Source organism: Hypanus sabinus, chromosome 26 (genome assembly GCF_030144855.1).
Source record: "Hypanus sabinus isolate sHypSab1 chromosome 26, sHypSab1.hap1, whole genome shotgun sequence".
NCBI lineage: Eukaryota > Metazoa > Chordata > Chondrichthyes > Myliobatiformes > Dasyatidae > Hypanus > Hypanus sabinus.
In genome coordinates, this window is record NC_082731.1 from 32,100,959 (window position 1) to 32,123,210 (window position 22,252).

The window sequence follows — 22,252 nt, forward strand, 5'->3', positions numbered from 1 at the left end:
AGGGTGCAGACCATCTGGACCTGGGGATTTGTCAGCCTTCAGCCCCATCAGTCTACTCATCACCGTTTCCTTCCTAATGTCAATCTGTTTCATTTCCTCTGTTACCCTATGTTCTTGGCCCATCCATACATCTGGGAGATTGCTTGTGTCTTCCTTAGTGAAAACAGATCTAAAGTACTCATTAAATTCTTCTGCCATTTCTCTGTTTCCCATAATAATTTCACCCAATTCATTCTTCAAGGGCCAACGTTGTTCTTAACTATCTTTTTTCTCTTCACATACCTAAAAAAGCTTTTGCTATCTTCCTTTATATTTCTGGCTAGCTTGCGTTCATACCTCATTTTTTCTCCCCGTATTGTCTTTTTAGTTAAGTTCTGTTGTTCCTTAAAAACTTCCCAATCATCTGTCCTCCCACTCACCTTAGCTCTATCATATTTCCTTTTTTTTTAATGCTATGCAATCTCTGACTTCCTTTGTCAACCACTGTGGCCCCTTTCCCCCCTTTGATTCCTTCCTTCTCTGGGAGATGAACTGATTTTGCACCTTGTGCATTATTCCCAAGAATACCTGCCATTGCTGTTCCACTGTCTTTTCTGCTAGGCTATCCGTCCAGTCAACTTTGGCCAGCTCCTCCCTCATGGCTCCATAGTTTCCCCTGTTCATCTGCAACACTGACACCTCCGAGCTGCCCTTATCCTTCTCAAATTGCAGATAAAAGCTTATCATATTGTGATCACTACCTCCTTTCTTTTTCAATCTGTTTATTATTAATAATAATATGAACAAAATACAATTGATATATTAATAAAGGGATTACAAACATACACATTTCCATTGCACATGAAAGAATACATAAGCAATGATTACAGTATAAATGAGTATTCCCAAAACATGAACTATACAGTATATATATATATGAACAAGGTAAATCTAGGTATTTCATAATATATAATATAAAAAAACAGAAAAAAGAAAAAAAATGTTATGCAAAAATAACTGAACTACTAATCTAATAGCTAATAAAGAAAAAAAAGCAAGCAAAAAAAAGAAAGAATAACTAGAAAAAGAAAAAAAAGGGCTGTTTATAATATCTCACAAAAATACATAATCATCAGTGTCGTCAACTCCGATCCTCTCAACATAAATAAGATTAAAGCTGGAAAATCAAATAGGCTTGGAACAGGGTCATATTACATCATATGTTTTGGTCATGTCCGCTTTTGAAAAAATGTTGGAAAGATATTTTTGATATTATCTCTGCGGTATTGAACATCGATTTACAACCCCATCCTATTACTGCAATTTTTGGTTTACCAATGATGGACTTACTTCATTTATCTTCTTCTGCCTGTCGAATAATTGCATTTCTCACTCTGATGGCTAGAAGATCTATTTCGCTGAATTGGAAGGAAATTAATCCTCCCACTGTATTTCATTGGTTTTCTCAAACTACGTTATGTCTAAATTTAGAAAAAATTAGAAGTGGTGTATTTGATACTTCTATTAAATTTGAAAAGATATGGAGATCAGTACCTCCTAATGGCTCCTTTACTGCGAGATCGCTTATCAAATCCTGTTCATTACATAACACTAAATCCAGAATAGTCTTGTACCTGGTCGGCTCTCGTACAAGCTGTTCTAAGAGTGCATCCTGTAGGCACTCTACAAACTCCCTATCCTGTGGTCCAGCACCAACCTGATTCTCCCAGTTCACCTGCATGTTGAAATCCCCCATAGCTACTGCGACATTACCTTTGCCGCATGCCAATGTTAACTCCCTATTCAACTTGCACCCAATATCCATGCTACTGTTTGGTGGCCTGTAGACAACACCCATTCGGGTCCTTTTGCCCTTACTGTTCCTCAGTTCTATCCACACAGACTCTACTTCTCCTGACCCTATGTCCCCCCTTGCAAAGGACTGAATCTCATTCCTCACCAACAGGGCCACCCCACCCCCTCTGCCCACATTTCTGTCCCTACGATAGCACGTATACCCTTGTACATTCATTTCCCAGGTCTGATCTCCCTGCAGCCATGTCTCCGTTATCCCAACAACATCATAGTTACCCATTCAGACCTGGGCTTCAAGCTCATCCGCCTTATTTCTGACACTTCGTGCATTCAGATATAGAATTTTAGCCCATTTCTCCTCTCTCTGTTTGAATCGCTGCCTATTGTGCTTAACCCAGCTCCCCAAACTCCCATCGGGCTATACGCCCCTAGAATTTTGTTGTCCTTCCTAAATTTACTTATTCTTTCAACACATTTAACTCCATGTTCCGTCAGACCATCCCTCTGTACATGAGTCCTCCTTATCACTTGTTCCGCCCCACCTTCCTCTACTACACACTTAATATTCCAGAACCGTATAGTCCCCACCTGTCCTTTATTCTTCCTCTCGCTATCGAATGGCTATCTTTATTCTTCCTCTCGCTAATGTCTAGTGTGAATGGGGTCTTCGATGATGCTGGCTGCTTTACCGAGGCAGCGAGAAGTGTGGACCGAGTCCGTGGAGGTCTGTGATGTGCCGAGGAGTGTCTCTCAACTCTCTGCCATTTCTCGCGGTCGCGGTCTGCCGTAGCGGTCAGTGATGCACCAGATCAGAATCAGAAACAGGTTTAGTACCAGTCGCATATGGCATGAAGTACCAGCTGTACTAGGCAATTCGTACTAAGAGAGAAAAAGAAATCTGTGAATTACAGTACTTCTGTATGTACTAAACAGTTAAAAGTAGTAAAAATGGTCAGAAGTGGGATGTTCGCAGGTGACTGCACAATGTTCTGCACCATTTGAGACTCCTCAGGTAGCGAAGCAGTTCACACCCAAACGCAGCAGCAGGACCTGGACCATACCCAGGCTTGGGCTGACAAGTGGCAAGTAACATTCGAGCCACGCAAGTGCCAGGAACGACCATCTCCAACAGGAGAGGCTCTCACCATCGTCCCTTGACATTCAGTGGCATCACCATCACTGAATCCCCGACTGTCAACATCCTGGGGGGGTTACCATCGACAGGAAACTGAACTGGTCTAGCCATATAAACACGTGACTACCAGAGCAGGTCAAAGGCTGGGAATCCTGTGGCGTGTACCTCACCTCCTGACTCCCCAAAGCCTGTCCACCATCTACAAGGCTCAGGTCAGGAGTGTAATGGAATACTCGCCCCTCGCCTGGATGAGTGCAGCTCCAGCAACACTCAACAAGTTTGACACCATCCAGGAAGCCCATTTGATTAGTACCCCTTCCTCAAGCATCCAATCCCCCCACCATCGACGGACAGTTGCCGCAGTGTGTACTGTCTACAAGATGCACTACAGCAACACACCAGAGATCCTAAGGCAGCACCTTCCAGACCCACGACCATCACCATCTAGAAGGACAAGAACAGCAGATACCTGGGAACACCACCACTTGGAAATCCCCCTCCAAGTCGCTCACTATCCTGACTTGGAAACGTATCGCCGTTCCTTCATTGTCGCTCGGTCAAAATCATGGAATCCCCTCCCTAACAGCACCGTGGGTGTACCTACACCTCAGGGACTGCAGTGGTTCAAAAGGCAGCTCAATCACCACCTTCTCAAGGGCAACTGGGGATGGGCTTCGTCCTGACGAAGGGTCTAGGCCTGAAATGTCGACAGTGCTTCTCCCTATAGATGCTGCCTGGCCTGCTGCGTTCCACCAGCATTTTGTGTGTGTTGTATGGGTAATAAATGCTGGCTTATCTGGCAATCTCACATCCTGTAAGTGAATAAATAAAAAAATAGAGGAAATTAAAAAATAAAATTTTAATAAAGTGGAAAGGTAATGTTTATGGGTTCAATGTCCATTCAGGAGTCGGATGGCAGAGGGGAAGAAGCTGTTCCTGAATCACTGAGTGTGCCTTCAGGCTTCTGTCCCTCCTACTGGACAGTAACAGCGAGAAGAGGACATGTCCTGGGGGGTGTGGGGGTCCTGAATGAGGGACTCCACTTTTCTGAGGCACTGCTCCATGAGGATGTCCTGGATAGCGCAGAGGCTCGTGCCCATGACTAATAGAAAGGATGTAGCTGTAGTTCATTGATACAAGAGATGGTGAGGGTCAGTGGGGACAAGCTAAATGTTTCCAGGGGTGAGGTGTGTGCGTAGGTTGTTGACGTTCTCTCCTAGGGACTGGAAGCTCTCTGCCTCTTGACCTCCACACTGTTGATGTAAACGGGAGCGTGTGCACTGACACCTTTCTGTGAGGTCAGCGGCCAGCCCTTTTGTTTTGTTGACATTGAGGGAAAGGCTGTTGTCCTGACCAAGCTCGCAATGTTCTCTATCCATTGAACTCTAGTGTTCTGCCCCAATACCTGACTTAGCACTTCGATCACAGAGCAGCACTTACTGCCCGTTACGCTGCTGGCGTTTGGGGCAGCAGTGTTCAGGGCTTCCTTCATCGTGTCAGTAGCTTAGAACGTAGAACAGTACAGCACAGGAACAGGCTATTCAGCCCACAATGTTGTGCTAGGCCAGCCAAAAAGCAAATCAGAAACACCCAAATGCTAATCCTCCTACCTACACCAAGTCCACATTCCTCCATCTTCCTTACATCCATGTGCCTATTCAAATATCTCTTAAAAGCCTATAAGATATTTGCCTCCACCACCATTCCAGGTGGCCCATTCCAGGCATCCACCACTCTCTCCTCACATCCTCCTTTGAACACCCCCCGCCCCCCCATCTTCAGTGCAAAACTTACCCTTCGCATCCCTGAGCTGCCTCTCGGTTATCGCTCCTGTCCCGGGTGGAGACGCAGGAATCCCGTCACACTCAGATGTAGAAGGATTTTTCGTTGCTGCTTCTGGAACAGTTTTGTTTGACCATTCAGGGTTGTCGGCCCTGAGCTGAACCCCTGAACCTGGAGGACCGGTGGACAGCTCTTAGTCTGGCCTCTGCTGTTTGACCTGTTTGGCATGGGTGACCCCACCAAGAGCCAAAGCACAAAGCCCTGATTCCAGCCAACATGGCTCTCTGGGTCATTGAGGCACGCGTGCCTCCAAACCCTACGACAAGGTTATGGTCCTCTTGAAGGCTAGAACAGGATAAATGGTTGGTTCATGATGTTCTGCTGACCCTTTAACCTACTCTAACATCAATCTAACCCTCCTTTCCAACATAGCGCTCCATTCTTCTCTCATCCATGAGCCTCTCTCAGAAATCTTTGATTGTCCCTAATATATTTGCCTCCACCACTGCCCCTGATGGGGCATTCCACACACCACCACACTCAATTCACCTTAAAATTTTACCCTCTCATACTAGCGATCTCCACCCTGGCAAACAGGTGTTGGATGTCCACTCCATTGATGTCTCTTTTCATCTTATACCCCGCTATCAAGTCACCCCTCCTCCTCCTTCACTCCAAAGAGAAACCCCCGGCTCACTAAACCTCTCTTAATTCAGCGGGTGCAGCGTCATGGCAAATCTCCTCTGCACCCTCTCTAAAGTTTCCACATCCTTCCCGCAGCAGAGATTTATACTGGCGTTACCCCAGCTAATGGAGAACAACACACCATAGGCCTCGATAGAGTGGATGCGGAGAGGGTGGGGGAGTCTAGGACCAGAGGACACAGCCTCAGCAGAATAGGGAGGATGAGGAGGAATTTCCTTACCCAGAAGGTGGTGAATCTGTGGAATTCTTTGCCCCAGGCAGCTGGGGAGGTCAAGTCTTTATGCATATTTAAGGCAGAGGTCGATAGATTCTTGATTGGTCAGGGCATGAAGGGACACAGGGAGAAGGCAGGAGACTGACCTCGGGCCCAGTGTTTGGACAATTTGAATACTGGCCCAGATAGATTTGAGAGGCAGGGCGTCAGGACCGGAAGCAAGGGTCGGGCCGATTTCGCTTGCTCGCCCACGATGCTCTGTGGCGCTGAGGCCGTGAGGTTGCTCCAGATTTGTGTCTGCTAACAAGATGAACTGAGACTGAGGCTTTAGGCCTAGGGATTCGGGTCCAAGGATTCGAAATGCTCTTGCTTTCTTCTGTTGTCTGCATGATTTGTGTTTTCATTTCCTTTCACTGCACATCATTTTTTAATTGGGTGTTTGCTTTGTGGCTGCCTGTAAGACACATACTTTGATAATAAATGTAATTTGAACCATTTGAAGTGGGGCTGAGAGGGAAATTCTATCAGCTATGATGAAATGCCAGAGCAGACTCGATGGGCCAAATGGCCTAATTCTGCTCCTGTAGCTTATGGCCTTATGGTCCTAACATTGAGGGATTAGATTAGATTCAACTTTATTGTCATTGTGCCAAGTACAGATACAAAGCGAATGAAATGCACTTAGCATCTAACCAGAAATGCGAAGAAGTGTTATTTACAGAATAACTGTGAATAAAAAGTAAGTGCTACAGCACATAAATATTAAAGTACTGAGACAGTACAATATGGGTGCAATGCTGCTTAGTGCTGTGATGTGAGGCTCAGCAGGGTCAGAGCCTCAGGGAAGAAGCTCTTCCTGAGCCTCCTGGTGTGGGAGTGGAGGCTCCTGTAGCGCCTACCGGATGGGAGGAGAGTAAAAAGTCCATGGTTAGGGTGATAATGCTTTTCGCCCTGCCCAGGCAGCGTTTATGGTAGATGTTTTCACTGGTGGGCAATTGGGTGCTGATAATACGCTGGACAGTTTTCACCACCCGCTGGACTGCTTTGTGGTCTGATACAGGACAATTGCCATACCTCACTGAGATGCAGTTGGTGAGTCTGCTCTCAATGGTACAGCGGTAAAAGTCCGTCAGTATCCTGGGACAGAGATGAGCTTTCTTGATGCTCCGCAGGAAATAAAGGCGCTGTTGTGTCTTTTTGATCAGGATGGAGGAATTCGGGGACCAGGTGAGATCCTTGGAAATGTTGACACCAGGGAATTTGAAGCTTGATACAAGCTCCACTACAGCTCCGTTGATGTAGACGGGGATGTGAGTATGGCTCATAGCATGCATAAAGTCCACCATGATCTCCTTGGTTTATGGATGTGGACCCCACGATCCCTCCGTTTCTTCTGATTGCTAGGAATCCTGATTCCAGCTGCCCAACTTCCCTGCTGCGACCTCAGACAATGCCCCTCGCCATTCACACTCTCTCCAATTTATCACAAACTGACGAACCAGAACCCCAGCTCAATATTAGGAAGGGCCACAGCACCTGTGGGTACCCCACTGGTCACCAATTTCCTGCCCCTCTGATCACTCACTCACCCTCCTCCTCTCCCTCTTCCTTCCTTCCAGCCTGTGAACGAGCAGAGGTGGCGGAGAGAGAGAGAGAGAGAGAGAGAGAGAGAGAGCGAGCGAGAGAGAGAGGGATTTCAGCCAACAGCGCGAGACTGGAGAACATTCTCGACCCTGGGCCCCGCAGCAGCTCCTGAAACTCAAACCCGAACTTCCCTGCAGCCGCCGGGTCAGTGGAATCCAGAGAGGGACAAGGTGTGGCGGTGTCTGGAATGCTCAGCTCTACGTGTACACCTTCCCCACCCCCCATGCGTCTGCCGTGCCTTCCTGTACCCCCGTCTGCACTCTCCACACCAGGTAGAACACAGCCAGCTGTCCGTTGGCAGTCCTGTGGCGTGGGGGAATGAAGAACAGACAGCAGCCTTCACGGAAACAGGCCCTTCGGCCCAGAGTGCCTGTGCTAACCAAAATACCAAATAAAACAAAATGCCTTCTTCCTGGACATGTCTAACAGTTTCTTAAACACCTCTATCATATCTACATCCTCCCTTGGCAGAATATTCCAGGCGCCCACCACTCTGTGTTAAAAAAGAAGCCCCACTCATCTCCCTTTCATCTTAAATGTGTACCTTGTGGTATTAGACATTACCACCCTGGGGGATAAAGATACTGGCTGTCTGCACCATCTATGCCTCTCCTAATGATCTCAGGTCTCCCTTCAGCCTCTGCACTGACGTCAGCATGAAACTTCTTGTTTTTGCAGCAGTGTAACAGTGCAAAAGGCACAAAAGTTACCCCAAATTACAAATAAATAACTGAAAAGAAATAACGAGGACTGTCCCGAACTCTGATGGTGGAGGGGAAGAAGCTGTTCCTGAATTTCTGACTGTGTGTCTTTGGGCTCCTGTACCTCTTCCCTGATGGTAACAGTGAGAAGAGGGCATGGCCCAGTTGGCAAAGGGCCTCAGTGGTGGATACCACCTTCCTGAGGCACTACCTCTGGAAGATGTCCTCGATGGTGTCGAGGCTTGTGCTTGTGATGGAGCTGGCCGAGTCCATTGCCCTCTGCAGCCCACAGACCAGTACCGGCCCCTTGGCCCACACTGCCCTGCCAACCGTTAAGCAGACTCCAGTGTCAACCTCACCCTCCATTCCCCAAAGGTTACATGAGGAAGAGTGTTTGGGGGTGGGGGGAAGAAGAGAGAAGATACTAAATGGAATGGCAGAGTCCTAATGGGCAAAATGGCCTGGTTTGCTCCCCTGTCCCTAATGTATCAGCCTTTATCACTGCCCTTGGCAGGAAACTCCATGCAAAGAACTAAACTCTGATACCCCCATCATCTCTCATATTAGCATTTCCACTCCGGGGAAAATATGCTGGTTATCCACTCTGCCATATCACCTCCCTCCCTCATTCACTCCAAAGAGAAAAGCCTTAGCTTGCTCAACCTTTCTTCACATCTCATGCTCACTAATTCAGACAGTATCCTGATAAATCTCCTCTGCACCCTCTCTAAAGCTTCTACATCCTTCCTATAATGATGTGCCCACAACTGAACACCATATTCCGAATGTGGTCGACATTGTTACTGCCCGTTACACCTCTGACAACGGAGGTCCTCCATCTCTGGCAGTGTTCAGGGCTTCCTCCATCATGTCAGTAGTTTCCTCTCCGCTTTCACTACAGTCCTGCAAGTCCTGGGTGGAGATTCAGGAATACTGTCACACTCTGATGCAGGATCCTTTATTGCTGTTTCTGTACCAATTTTACTTGACAAGTCAGGGCTGTTAGCCCTGAGCTGAACCCCCGAACCTGGAGGACTGGTGGATCACTGGCCTCTGCCCTTTGACCTCTTTGGCACGGGTGACCCCACCAAGAGCCAGAGCATAAAGTCCTGACTCTAGCCAACATCACTCTCTGGGACATTGAGGCACATAAGCCCCCAAACCCTACAACTCTGTGGTCCAACCAGGGTTTTAAGGAGCTGCCAGTGCATCCGGATGCCAGCAGTGCAAATGCTCTCTGTCAGACGGTCTCGGGCATTTGGAAGGGGACTCAGCTCCTTCCGGCGATTCGCTTCAACAGAGGACACCGGTGAAGGTGGGGATAATCGGATCAGATGGGATGTAGAGACCAGAGGTGACGAGTGGGCCAAAGGTGGAGAAAGAGGATTGCCCCAGAGTCACACACAAAATGCTGGAGGAACTCAGTAGTCAGGCAGCATCAGTGGAGACGAATAACAAGCTGATGCTTTGGGCATCATAGAGGGTCACATCCTGAAACGTTATCTTTATTCCTCTCCATAGACTTACCAAGTTCCTCAAGTGTAACGGTGGATTCCCCCCCAAGAGGGCCACAACCTTGGCGTAGGGTCTGGAGGCTTGTATGCCTCAATGACCTTGGACAGCTACGCTGGCTGGAGTCAGGGCTCGATGCTTTGGCTCTTGGTAGGGTCACCAGTGCCAAACAGGTCAAAGGGTAGAGGCCAGACTAAGAGTGACCCACCAATCCTCCCGGTCTGGGGGAAATCTGTTCAGGCTAACAACCCTGACTGGTCAAACAAAACTTACAGAAAGAGCAATGAAGAATCCTTCCACATCTGAGTGTGACGGTATTCCCGAGACCCCACCCAGAACTTGCATGGCTGACAGTAGTGAAGACTGAGCTGATAGAAGCCCCAAATGCCAACAGAGATGGAGGACCTTCACTGCTGCCCTAAACACCAGCGTAATGGACAGAGAGCACTCTGCAATTCCTGCACCTGCAGGATGTCTTGTGTTAGGATGATCCCATCTCTTCACTCTCCCTCTCCACAATCCATCCTCCACCTTCAACAGGGGGAGAATTGATCGAGTCCACACCCGAGGCCCCCAGCCCAAGCTCCTATCATGAAAACACACAGCCACCAGTCTGAAAAGACTTTTATTTTGCTTCTGTGGCGAGTTAAAGACTTCGCATCGCGAAGAGGAAAGTTAGCATCGTTAAATATAAATTAGTGAGGACTCCCAGACTCCCTCCCAGGTGAAAGGGACACCAAGACCCACAGGTCCTGTCCTCACCTCTCCCACCCACTCGTGGCAGTGGTGGTGAAAAGACTCCACCCACACAAAAAAGTCTGCCAGGGAGGCAACACTGCTGGTAGGGATTGTGGATGCAGATGTCAGCAAAGTCATTTCCCCACGTGGCCCAGGCGACAGGGACTGATCCCACAAAGACGTGGAGTTCGTCATTGTCTTCTCACTTTCAGAAGACCCACGTACACAGTAGTACAAAAGACTGAGCAGAACTAAACATAATAAATAAATTTCAAATATATATAGATAGAGTTCAGTGCACAGATCTTGCCCTGAGGGAGACTGAGAGACACCAGTCAGTAGACAAGATATCCCTCAGGAAGGGGGAGAGAGCGAGCGAGCAGGGGTGGGGACTCTCCACCCTGGAAGTGATCTCTCACAAAGGTGGACAGTTCTCTCCCCCTCACCAGCAGACTACAAAAACCTCAGATTAAATAACTATAAACTATATTCTGTCATGATATTAATTTGGTCCCAGAAATTCTAAGAAGCAAACCGTGTCAATGCAAACAGGCATAGGATTGGGCTTCCCACAACTCAATCATCCAATCGCAAACCTCCTCTCAAACTCCACAGACCCCAGTGGTAAATTGGCAGCACGAGGCATCCCCATTGGGGAATTGGACCGTTCGCAGCACCATGGAGCTTCCCCATTGGTCAACTGGACTGCACAAATTAACCGGCCACCCCATTGGTAAATGGTTCCCTTGGGATCTCCTGATTAGTCTACTGGATCCATTCCAAGCGACGGGGGGAGCCCATTGGTCAGTTGGAGTCGGACATCATCACATTGGTGGAAGGGCCTAGCTCCTGGGATGCCTGGAAAAGGAGTGAGAGGTGGTTGGCTGTGGAGAATGAACCATTCCTCCGGAAGCTGGGAATCAGGTTATTTAATTGTTTCTCTATATCAGAGCTGGGGCAGATTGCGAGGTAAAAAAGGGGTTGTGGGGGGTGGAGTGAAAGGAAGGGAGGGGAGGGTGGGGTCAAGTCAAGCACAGGACCCTCAGGGGGCATTTCTACTGCAGTCCATCCGGGCCACAATGCGGGTCACCAGCTTCTCCAGGATCTGGGCGCTGCGCTTGCTGGACTGCAGGACCTCCTCATGGTTGGCCCGCTCCTCACTCTCGTAGTCCATCACCGCCTTGTTGGTGACCAGCGACAGCCCCAGGACACGCAGCTTGCAGTGACGGGCAGTGATCACTTCGTGGGTCGTGCTCATCCCTGGGGTGGGGAGGGGGTAGAATTCCACAACAGGTCAGGCACAGAGTGAATCTCCCTCCACACCGTCCCATCACACACTCCCAGGCTCAGACACAGTGAAACACCCTCCTCACCGTCCCATCACACACTCCCGGGGTCAGACACAGGGTGAATCTCCCTCCACACCGTCCCATCACACACTCCCGGGGTCAGACACAGAGTGAAACTCCCTCCACACCGTCCCATCACACACTCCCGGGGTCAGACACAGGGTGAATCCCCCTCCACACCGTCCCATCACACACTCCCGGGGTCAGACAAAGAGTGAATCTCCCTCCACACCGTCCCATCACACACTCCCGGGGTCAGACAAAGAGTGAATCTCCCTCCACACCGTCCCATCACACACTCCCGGGGTCAGACACAGGGTGAATCTCCCTCCACACCGTCCCATCACACACTCTCGGGGTCAGGCACAGAGTGAATCTCCCTCCACACCGTCCCATCACACACTCCCGGGGTCAGGCACAGAGTGAATCTCCCTCCACACCGTCCCATCACACACTCCCGGGGTCAGACAAAGAGTGAATCTCCCTCCACACCGTCCCATCACACACTCCCGGGGTCAGACACAGGGTGAATCTCCCTCCACACCGTCCCATCACACACTCTCGGGGTCAGGCACAGAGTGAATCTCCCTCCACACCGTCCCATCACACACTCCCGGGGTCAGGCACAGAGTGAATCTCCCTCCACACCGTCCCATCACACACTCCCGGGGTCAGACACAGGGTGAATCTCCCTCCACACCGTCCCATCACACACTCCCGGGGTCAGACACAGGGTGAATCTCCCTCCACACCGTCCCATCACACACTCCCGGGGTCAGACACAGAGTGAATCTCCCACCACACCGTCCCATCTCACACTCCCGGGGTCAGACACAGAGTGAATCTCCCTCCAAACCGTCCCATCACACACTCCCGGGGTCAGACACAGGGTGAATCTCCCTCCACACTGTCCCATCACACACTCCCAGGGTCAGACACAGAGTGAATCTCCCTCCACACCGTCCCATCTCACACTCCCGGGGTCAGACACAGAGTGAATCTCCCTCCACACTGTCCCATCACACACTCCCGGGGTCAGACACAGGGTGAATCTCCCTCCACACTGTCCCATCACACACTCCCAGGGTCAGACACAGAGTGAATCTCCCTCCACACCGTCCCATCTCACACTCCCGGGGTCAGACACAGACTGAAACTCCCTCCACACCATCCCATCACACACTCCCGGGGTCAGACACAGACTGAAACTCCCTCCACACCGTCCCATCACACACTCCCGGGGTCAGACACAGAGTGAATCTCCCTCCACACCGTCCCATCACACACTCCCGGGGTCAGACACAGAGTGAGGCTCCACCTAGTTCAGGGCTTTCCTCAGTTAAAGGTAGGAGTTCATGGCATTAAAAAGGGCTGGGAGCCCATGGTCTAGTTGCTTCCATTGGTCAGAAAAATTACTGTACAGGTCACTTCTACTGGCACCAATTTTAACCCAATCAGAGATTGGACACCGAGGTTCCTCTATCCCTCACTAGAACAGAGGGATCTGGGAACTTATTGAAAGTGCTGTCACAGGTAGACAGGGTCGTAAAGAAAGCTTTTGGCTCACTGGCCTTCATAAATCAATGTGTTGAGTACAGGATATGGGGTGATATGTTGAAGTTGTACAAGACATTGGTGAGGCCTAACATCCTGTTCCTGTGTGTGGTACACTGCGTCCGGTGCTCCCGGTGTGGCCTTCTATATATTGGTGAGACCCGACGCAGACTGGGAGACTGTTTCGATACACACCTACAGTCTGTCTGTCAGAGAAAGCAGGACCTCCTGGCGGCCACACATTTTAATTCCACGTCCCATTCCCATTCTGAGATGTCTATCCATGGCCTCCTCTACTGTCAAGATGAAGCCACACTCAGGTTGAAGGAACAACACTTCATATTCTGTCTGGTTAGCCTCCAACCTGATGGCATGAACATCTATTTCTCTAACTTCTGTTAGCACCCCTCCTCCTTCTTACCCCCTTATTTATTTATTTCCCTTTTTTCTCTCTCTATCCCTTTCACAATCACTCCTTGCCTGCTCTCCATCCCCCTCTGCTGCTCCCCTCCGCCTTTTTCTCCCTAGGCCTCCTGTCCCATGATCCTTTCCCTTCTCCAGCTCTGTATCCCTTTTACCAGTCAACTTCCCAGCTCTTGACTTCATCCCTCCCCCTTCTGTCTTCTCCTATCATTTCCGATCTCCCCCTCTCAAATCTGTCACTGTCTCTTTCTTTCGTTAGTCCTGACGAAGGGTCTCGGCCCGAAACATCGACTGTACTTCTCCCTGAACGCCTGCTGCGTTCCAGCAGCATTTTGTGCGTGTTGCTTGTTGTCTTAATATGGAGTATTGTGTACAGTTTTGATCACCCTCCTACAGGAAATAAATAAGGTTGAAAGAATGCAGATGAATTGTACAAGAATGCAGCTGAGACTCATGGAGCTGATTTACTGAGAAAGATTGAACAGACTAGGTCTCAGTTGCCTGGAGTGCAGGAGAACTAGGGCAGCTCTTACAGAGCAGGGGGCTCTGAATCTTTGACGGCATGGAAGCTTATCAGAACTGAAGGGTCTGATAACCCCCAATTGGGAATCCCTGATTTATGAAGTCCAAAAGCCCTCTTTATGACCCCATTACCTGTGACGCCACTTTCAAAGAACACTGAATGCACTCTTAATTGAGGGGTATATAGATAGCCTGCCCGCATGCATCACCCTCAGGTTGGCTGAGACCTGAACGAGAGGTCACAGGTTCAGGGTGTAAGGTGAAATATCAAAGGGGAAATCTGAGGGGAACTTCTTCACTCAGAAGGTGGTCAAGTCAAGTCACTTTTATTGCCATTTCCACCATAACTGTTGGTACAGTACACAGTAAAAACGAGACAATGTTTTTTCAGGACCATGGTGTTACATGACACAGTACAAAAAACTAGACTGAACTACGTAAAAAAACAACACGGAGAAAGCTACACTAGACTACAGACCTACACAGGACTGCGTAAAGTGCACAAAAACAGTGCAGGCATTACACTAAGTAATTAACAGGACAATAGGGCAAGGTGTCAGTCCAGGCTTCGGGTATTGAGGATTCTGATGGCTTGGGGGAAGAATCTGTTACATAGTCTGGTCGTGACAGCCCGAATGCTTCGGTGCCTTTTCCCAGTCGGCAGGGGGGAGAAGAGATTGTGTGTGTGGAATGAGCTGCCAATGGAAGTGAGGTTTGTTCAATTATAACAAAGTTTTGGATAGGTACGTGGACAGGAGGGCTATGGTCCAGTATGGACTAGATGGGCCAAACAGCCTGTCTGTGTTGTGGTGCTCTGTAATCTCACCACTTCTGACATTCAAACGCCACTACATCTCCCCCCCCACCCCCCCCACCGCTGAACCAGGACAGACAGAGGTACCCACCCACAGCATCCGCTCCCAGAGCCTTCAGCATCCGGCACTCTGCGATGGTCTCGTACGACGGGCCGCCCAGGGCACAGTAGACGCCTTCGCGGAGAGTGTGGCTGAGCCCCAGGTTCTGGGACACCTCGGTAGCCAGACTCCGCAGCTCCTTGTCGTAGGCATCCGACATGCAGGGGAAGCGCTCACCAAACCTGGGGGAGAGAAAACGGGAAGTTCAGATCACCGGGATCCAGATCCTTCAAGCCCATCTATAGGTCACCCCCATTGCCCTCACCTCACCCCACCCCCTCCCATCCTGCCCCTCGGACTCACCTCTCGTCGTTGGGTCCCACCAGCGGGTTGACCCCCGCAAAGCCAGGCATGTTGATGTGGTCCTTCACCAGCATGATGTCGCCCACCTTGTAGTCGGGGTTTAGGCCCCCCGACGCATTGGTAACGATCAGCGTTTTCACCCCAATCAGCCGGAACACCCGGATCGGGAACGTGGTCTGTGGGCACAGGGGCGTCACCATGGCGCTCTGACCCGTAGCCAAACCCTCACCCAACTTCGCCAACTCCTGCACCTCAACCCTGACCATCATTGAAGAACTCCCGACCCCCAAGGTGCAACATTCAAAACCACTAACCCATAGCCCTCAACTTTCCTCCCCCCAATGACTTTGAACTTCCCCGACCTCAGCCTCCTCAAATCCAACCTTAATGCCCCTTGTTATACACCCCTAGGGTTAATTTTGTCTGTGGCCTGTCACTTTAAAATGCTGGGAGAATGAGAATGACTTTTAGACACTGTTTGAGGGGGGAGAGAGGGGGGGGAGGGGGAGGGGGAGGGGGAGGGGGAGGGGGAGGGGGAGGGGGAGGGGGAGGGGGGAGGGGGGAGGGGGGAGGGGGGGAGGGGGGAGGGGGGAGGGGGGGAGAGGGGGGGAGAGAGGGGGGGGAGAGAGGGGGGGAGAGAGGGGGGGAGAGAGGGGGGGAGAGAGGGGGGAGAGAGGGGGGGAGAGAGGGGGGGAGAGAGGGGGGGAAGAGAGGGGGGAGGTTTGAAACAGAAGAAACCTAGTGACTAAGAGATCACTGTTTGGACTCTCTCCGAGTAGCCCGTGAGGGTGAGTGTGATTCCATTCGAATACTGAAGTGTGACTGTCACATAGCTAATCCACAGAAATGTGTTCTCTGGTGAGGGGAAAACCCTTGTGAATACCACGTGTGTATTCACCCTTTGTCTGGGTGTGGTCGTTCACTGAGGAAAGACACCCCTGTGGCAAGTCACTGTTGGAGTTATTTCGTCGGTCGTGGAACTGGATAAGTGGCTATCACGTTGTGTGTGATTGGGATAACCTTGTGGAATCTACCGGTATGTCGACCCTTGCCAGGGTGGTGGTTCCCTTAGAGACGGTCCCCTTAGTGATCAGCTACTGTCGGTGGGTGAGAATCCATACGTGGATTCTGTTTGAGTATCCTGTGGCCACCACTTTGGGATGTCCCGTAGCTGAAGTCGGCTGTGGGACCACTTGTGTTGGAAGGATATTCGTTGAAGATCACTGACGGTGACATTTCGTGTGTGAAGTGGAACAACTTCAGAGATGAAACCTACTGCTATTGTCATTTTGTATTGCTGTCATGGCATCTGTGTCGCCTTTGGATTACAAGCATCTGGTATTAATTAACCTGTAATCTGAACTGAACTTTTCCTATCACACCATCCTAAGACAGTATCACCCCAGGCTTGAAGTAGTTTAGGGATTTGTATATTTATACCTATATCTACATAACACTTAACTCTTGATTTACCTGGTTTAAGTTACAGTATGACGTAGTTACTAATAAAATAGGGTTTTGTTAACAGCAAGACCAGACTCCAGGTGTCGTCTATTGCCGCTGATACTTTTACAAGGTCGCGTTCCAGACCCCTTCACTTCTCTCCCTCCCCTGCTACTGCCCTCCCTCACTTCACCTTCCAGACGGCGTGTCCCTCGTACAGGTGGAATCGGCCTTGCATGCAGACACAACGCTTCCCATTCAGGGTCCCAAACACCAGCTGCCCCGCGTGGCCAGCCACTGTAACGCAGAGAGGGTTGGTCAGTGTATGTATGGGGGACGGGACGGGCATGGGGTGAGTGCGAGGGGGGGTGAGGGCAATCGACACGGGGGAGTGGGCAGCGGCAGGAGAGGGTGGGGCCTTTAGCTCGGGGTTCATCCTTACCCGAAGTGGTGGGGAAGTTGGGGATATCACAGTACTTGAATTTAACCTGGTCCTTCAGCGTGTCGGCGAGAGCCCCGAGACCGGAGCCGCATATGATGGCGACGGTGGGCCGGTGCTGCGTCTGGGACAGCAGCCAGTCCGCAGTCGCCTTGTACTCCTCATACGTGTATCTGCAGGAGAGAGCAGAACATCCGCTTTACGTCCCGTACAGGCACCCCCCACCCCGAGGGAAGAGCTCATCTCCCACAGCCTCCTCGTGGAGTTGGCGACCGCAAATATCCCACGGGTGAATCCCCGCCTGACAGTCAGGCTCCCGGAATGAACCATCACCCTCTGCGACTCGCATGTGGACGCCGTGGGGGGAAATCATGTGTCACTGTCCCATTAGAGATGAGCGGGCGGATTGGAGCGGCTGCCCGGAGATCGGATGAGAGACGCTGGGGTCGAGCAGGTTCCCGTCCAGCGGGACGCATCCACTCGCGTGGAGTGAGACACACCATGCTCTCTCACCCCACCCCCCCAACACACACACGTAGAGGCACCCCAGGGACGCCAGCACCCCCCCCCCCAACACACACACGTAGAGGCACCCCAGGGACGCCAGCACCCCCTCCAACACACACACGTAGAGGCACCCCAGGGACGCCAGCACCCCCCCCCCCCAACACACACACGTAGAGGCACCCCAGGGACGCCAGCACCCCCCCCCCCCCAACACACACACGTAGAGGCACCCCAGGGACGCCAGCACCCCACCCCCCCAACACACACACGTAGAGGCACCCCAGGGACGCCAGCACACGCACACAATGAGCCACACACCTGACAGCCCAGCTCAGACAGACAGCATCGGTGTCGCAGAACCCTCGCATCCGACCCTCCCTCCTCCCTGCAGCGCCTGTTTGTTTCGCATTATTAACACTATCATCATTTCTGGAGGCCAAACCTTACCCACTCCTCTCCCCGGGCGCCATCGCTTCCTGGTCGGAAACCCCTCTGCCTGCGCCGTCTGCTTTTATCAACGAGAAGCCTCCCCCGTCCCATTACATCACAACGCCCCAGCCCTCTGATTGGCTGGGGCGAAGGAGGGGTATGACGTCTCCCACGTCTGGAGGTGAAGGAAGCGTGTGATGTTAAGCCCAGACCTTCCACCCTCCCCCTCACCCTCATTATTGTGAACTCTCCTGGGAATGTCAATCAGAGGGGAGGCGGGGAGTAAAATGAAATTATTATAATAGAAACAAAGAAAACCTTCGGCCCACAAAGTTCTGCCGACCATGTCCCTACCTTAGAAATTACCCATAGCCCTCTATTTTACTAAGCTCCATGTACCTATCTAAAAACCTCTTAAAAGACCCTATTAAATCCGCCTCCACCACCGTTGCCGGCAGCCCATTCCACACACTCACCACTCTCTGAGTAAAAAACTTACCCCTGACGTCTCCTCTGTACCTACTCCCCTGCACCTTAAACCTGTGTCCTCTTGTGGCAACCATTTCATCCCTGGGGAAAAGCCTCTGACTATCCACACGTTCAATGCCTCTAGTTTAGTGCTGTCAGAAACTAGTTAAAATAAAATCCGTGCATCAGTGCGATTTATAGTAGATTTGTTGTAATCTAAAGACATTGTCCAAAGTAAATATTCCTTCCACCCTCCTCCTTGGTGTTAGCAACGTTTTTAGTTTGTGGGACTGTGTCCCTGGCCGTGAGTTCAGGAACTCGGAATATCGACCCCAGCAATGTTTGCTCTGTCGAAGAGTGTGTTTTCCAGGAATGACCCTTGTGGAAGTTTTCCGGACTGACAACATACTGTCACAGCTTGCCTGGCCTAAAAACTTACTGGCTTTCCTTAAATACCTGCTAACATTTCCACCCGGGGGAAAAAGGATACCAACTGTGTACTCTACCTGTGTCTATCAAGCCGCCCCTTGTAGCTCCTGCCCTCCAGGCAGTATCTTGATGAACTTTTTCTGCACCCCCCCCAAAGACCCCAATACCCTTCCTGTCCTGGGGCAACCAGAACTGAATGCAGTACTGTAGGGTTTTATATAGTTGGATCTTAACTTTCTGACTCTCGAACTCAATGCCTAGACTAATAAAAATAAGCATGTTGTAAACACGAGGAAATCTGCAGATGCTGGAAATTCAGGCAACACACACAAAATGCTGGTGGAACGCAGCAGGCCAGGCAGCATCTATAGGGAGAAACGCTGTCGACATTTCGGGCCGAGACCCTTCGTCAGGACTAACTGAAAGGAAAGATAGCAAGAGATTTGAAAGTAGGAGGGGGAGGGGGAAATGTGAAATGATAGGAGAAGACCGGAGGGGGTGGGGTGAAGCTGAGAGCCGGAAAGGTGATTGGCGAAAGTGATACAGAGCTGGAGAAGGGAAAGGATCATGGGACGGGAGGCCTAGGGAGAAAGAAAGGGGGAGGGGAGCACCAGAGGGAGATGTAGAACAGGCAGAGTGATGAGCAGACAGAGAGAAAAAAAAGGAGGGGGGAGAAACTAAATATATCAGGGATGGGGTAAGAAGGAGAGGAGGGGCATTAACGGAAGTTAGAGAAGTCAATGTTCAGGTTGGAGCATGCTGTAAGCCTTCTTTACCACCCGATAGATCTGTGAGGCCTCTATCAGGGAGCTGTGGACTTGAACCCTGGGCTCCCTCTGTACGCCAACACTGTTAAGGGTCCAGTCATTAACCGTGTACTGTCCCTGTATGTTTCATCTTCCAAAAGGCAACACTTCACACCTGCCCGGATTTCTCTGTCCTTGACATTGAGTGACCCAGTCAACATCAGGGAGCTACAGAGCCTATAAAAAGTATTCACCCTGATTGCCCCCTCTCCCAAGAAGTTTTCATGTTTTATTGTTTTACAATATTGAATCACAGTCAATTTAATTTGGCTTTTTTGACACTGATCCAGCAGAAGACTCGTGCCAAAGTGAGAACAAGTTTCTACAAACTGGACTAAATTTATTACAATTATTAAACACAGAATAATTGATTACTTAATTACTCACCCCCTTCAGGTCAGTAATTAATAGCTGCACCTTTGGCAGCAATTACTGCCTCGAGTCTGTGTGGATAGGTCTCTATCAGCTTTGCACATCTGGACACCGCAATTTTCCCCATTATTCTTTACAAAACTGCTCAACCTCTGTTAGATTGCATGGGGATTGTGAGTGAACAGCCCTTTTCAACCACAAATTCTCAATTGGATTGAGGTCAGGACTCTGAATTGGCCACTCCAGGACATCAACTTTGTTGTTTTTAAGCCATTCCTGTGTAGCTTTGGCTTTATGCTATTGTCTTGCTGGAAAACAAATCTGCTCCCCAGTTGTAGTTCTCTTGCAGACTGCATCATGTTTTCCTCCAGGATTTCCCTGTATTTTGCTGCATTGATTTTACCCTCTACCTTCACCAGCCTCCCAGGGCCTGCGGCAGTGAAGCATCCCCACAGCGTGATGCAGCCACCACCGTGCTTCACGGTAGGGATGGTGTGTTTTTGATGATGCACGCTGTTTGGTTTATGCCAAATATAGCGTTTAGCCTGATGGCCAAAAAAGCTCAATTTTGGTTTCTTCTGTTCTGTACCCCGTAACTGGGTTTGGTTTCTTCTGTTCCATACCCCGTAACTGGGTTTGGTTTCTTCCGTACCCCGTAACTGGGTTTGGTTTCTTCTGTTCCGTACCCCGTAACTGGGTTTGGTTTCTTCCGTACCCCGTAACTGGGTTTGGTTTCTTCTGTTCCGTACCCCGTAACTGGGTTTGGTTTCTTCCGTACCCCGTAACTGGGTTTGGTTTCTTCTGTTCCGTACCCCGTAACTGGGTTTGGTTTCTTCTGTTCCGTACCCCGTAACTGGGTTTGGTTTCTTCTGTTCCGTACCCCGTAACTGGGTTTGGTTTCTTCCGTACCCCGTAACTGGGTTTGGTTTCTTCTGTTCCGTACCCCGTAACTGGGTTTGGTTTCTTCTGTTCCGTACCCCGTAACTGGGTTTACAGACCAGCAGAAATAGAAGAATCCGTTGGAGTCTGGTGGTACCGAAAACTAAAAACTAATTAGTAAACTAAGCAATACAATATCAAAAATGCAAACATACATTTAAAACAGGTTAGCAATAATAAACATAGACTATAATAAACAAGCTCTATCAATGTCTAGGGGTAAATGAATTGTCATAAGAGAATATAGAGTTCAGTTCAGTTCATGTGTGCCGAGGTAGTTGCGGTTGTTGTAATTTGTGTGTGTGTGAGAGAGAGAGAGAGAGAGAGAGTGAGAGAGAGAGAGAGAGAGAGAGAGAGCTAGAGATTGAGCAGCTGCAGCCAGCGAACCTTCTGTTGTATTCTGGTTCTGTTGTACCGTTGTGGTCATTCGCTTATGACCCCTCCGTTCTCGGCTAGACCGTCCTTCTGTGGTGTACTCGTCACTCTGGCATGAGTGGACACACACACAAGTCCCCACTGGCCCTGCCGTCACACTGTGAGCCTTGTTGACCGATCTGATTCGGTCCTCGAAGCCCCCACCTTCTTGTGTGTGTCCACTGGTGTGCCTGAGGGGTGTCTCCCCAGACCTGTCTTTTATCCCCACTGACGGGGTATCAACCATCCATCAACTCAAAATGACTATGTCCATCAAACTAGGCCACTCCGGCTGTCTCCTCAGGAATGTTAACGAGCAAAGAAACTTTCTTGTAGCGAAAGGTAAACAATCAGTGAAGAAGCCATAATACATAAATCAAATGTGTGTGTTTCTCTCTTATCTGTAGCAGATGTCCCTGCCTCTGTGCTTCATCTCTCTCTCTCATTAGCAGCATAGCAATGGTTCATAGTTCTCAAAGGGGGGAGGGGGGAAAGGGTTAACTCTGCACCCCATTTCCATCAAGGAATGTTCAGCACTCATAACACTTCAGACCACAGATCCTTCTTCCGGCTGACTTCAGAGTCTAGCCAAGATCTCATGGGAGTTTTCTTTTTCAACAGTGGCTTTCTCTTTGCCGCTCTCCCATAAAGCTGTGCCTGGAGAGGCACCCGGGCAACAGTTGTTGTATGTGGAATCTCTCCCATCTCAGCCACTG

General features: G+C 50.1%; 1 protein-coding gene and 1 gene segment (V, D, J or C); one reads left to right on the forward strand and one right to left on the reverse strand.

Annotated features, from left to right (window-relative positions):
- LOC132381409 (Ig heavy chain C region-like) overlaps positions 1-8,942 on the forward strand; it is a 37,480-nt gene extending 28,538 nt beyond the window's left edge. The window contains exons 10-11 of the C gene segment in view: positions 7,250-7,278; positions 7,311-8,942.
- Positions 8,943-10,991: 2,049 nt separating this feature from the next.
- On the reverse strand, positions 10,992-18,276 carry LOC132381415 (purine nucleoside phosphorylase-like). 2 transcript variants are annotated; one of them, XM_059950808.1, is made up of 6 exons: positions 18,127-18,276; positions 17,176-17,345; positions 16,927-17,030; positions 15,291-15,466; positions 14,979-15,169; positions 10,992-11,485 (listed from the first exon to the last, which is right to left on the reverse strand). In XM_059950808.1, exons 1-6 carry the CDS (start codon positions 18,147-18,149, stop codon positions 11,268-11,270), a joined length of 882 nt encoding a protein of 293 aa, XP_059806791.1. In that variant the 5' UTR covers positions 18,150-18,276; the 3' UTR covers positions 10,992-11,267. The 2 variants fall into 2 exon arrangements, with proteins under 2 accessions (XP_059806791.1, XP_059806789.1); XM_059950806.1 differs by lacking the exon at positions 18,127-18,276 and adding an exon at positions 17,998-18,105.
- Between the last annotated feature and the right edge of the window lie 3,976 nt (positions 18,277-22,252).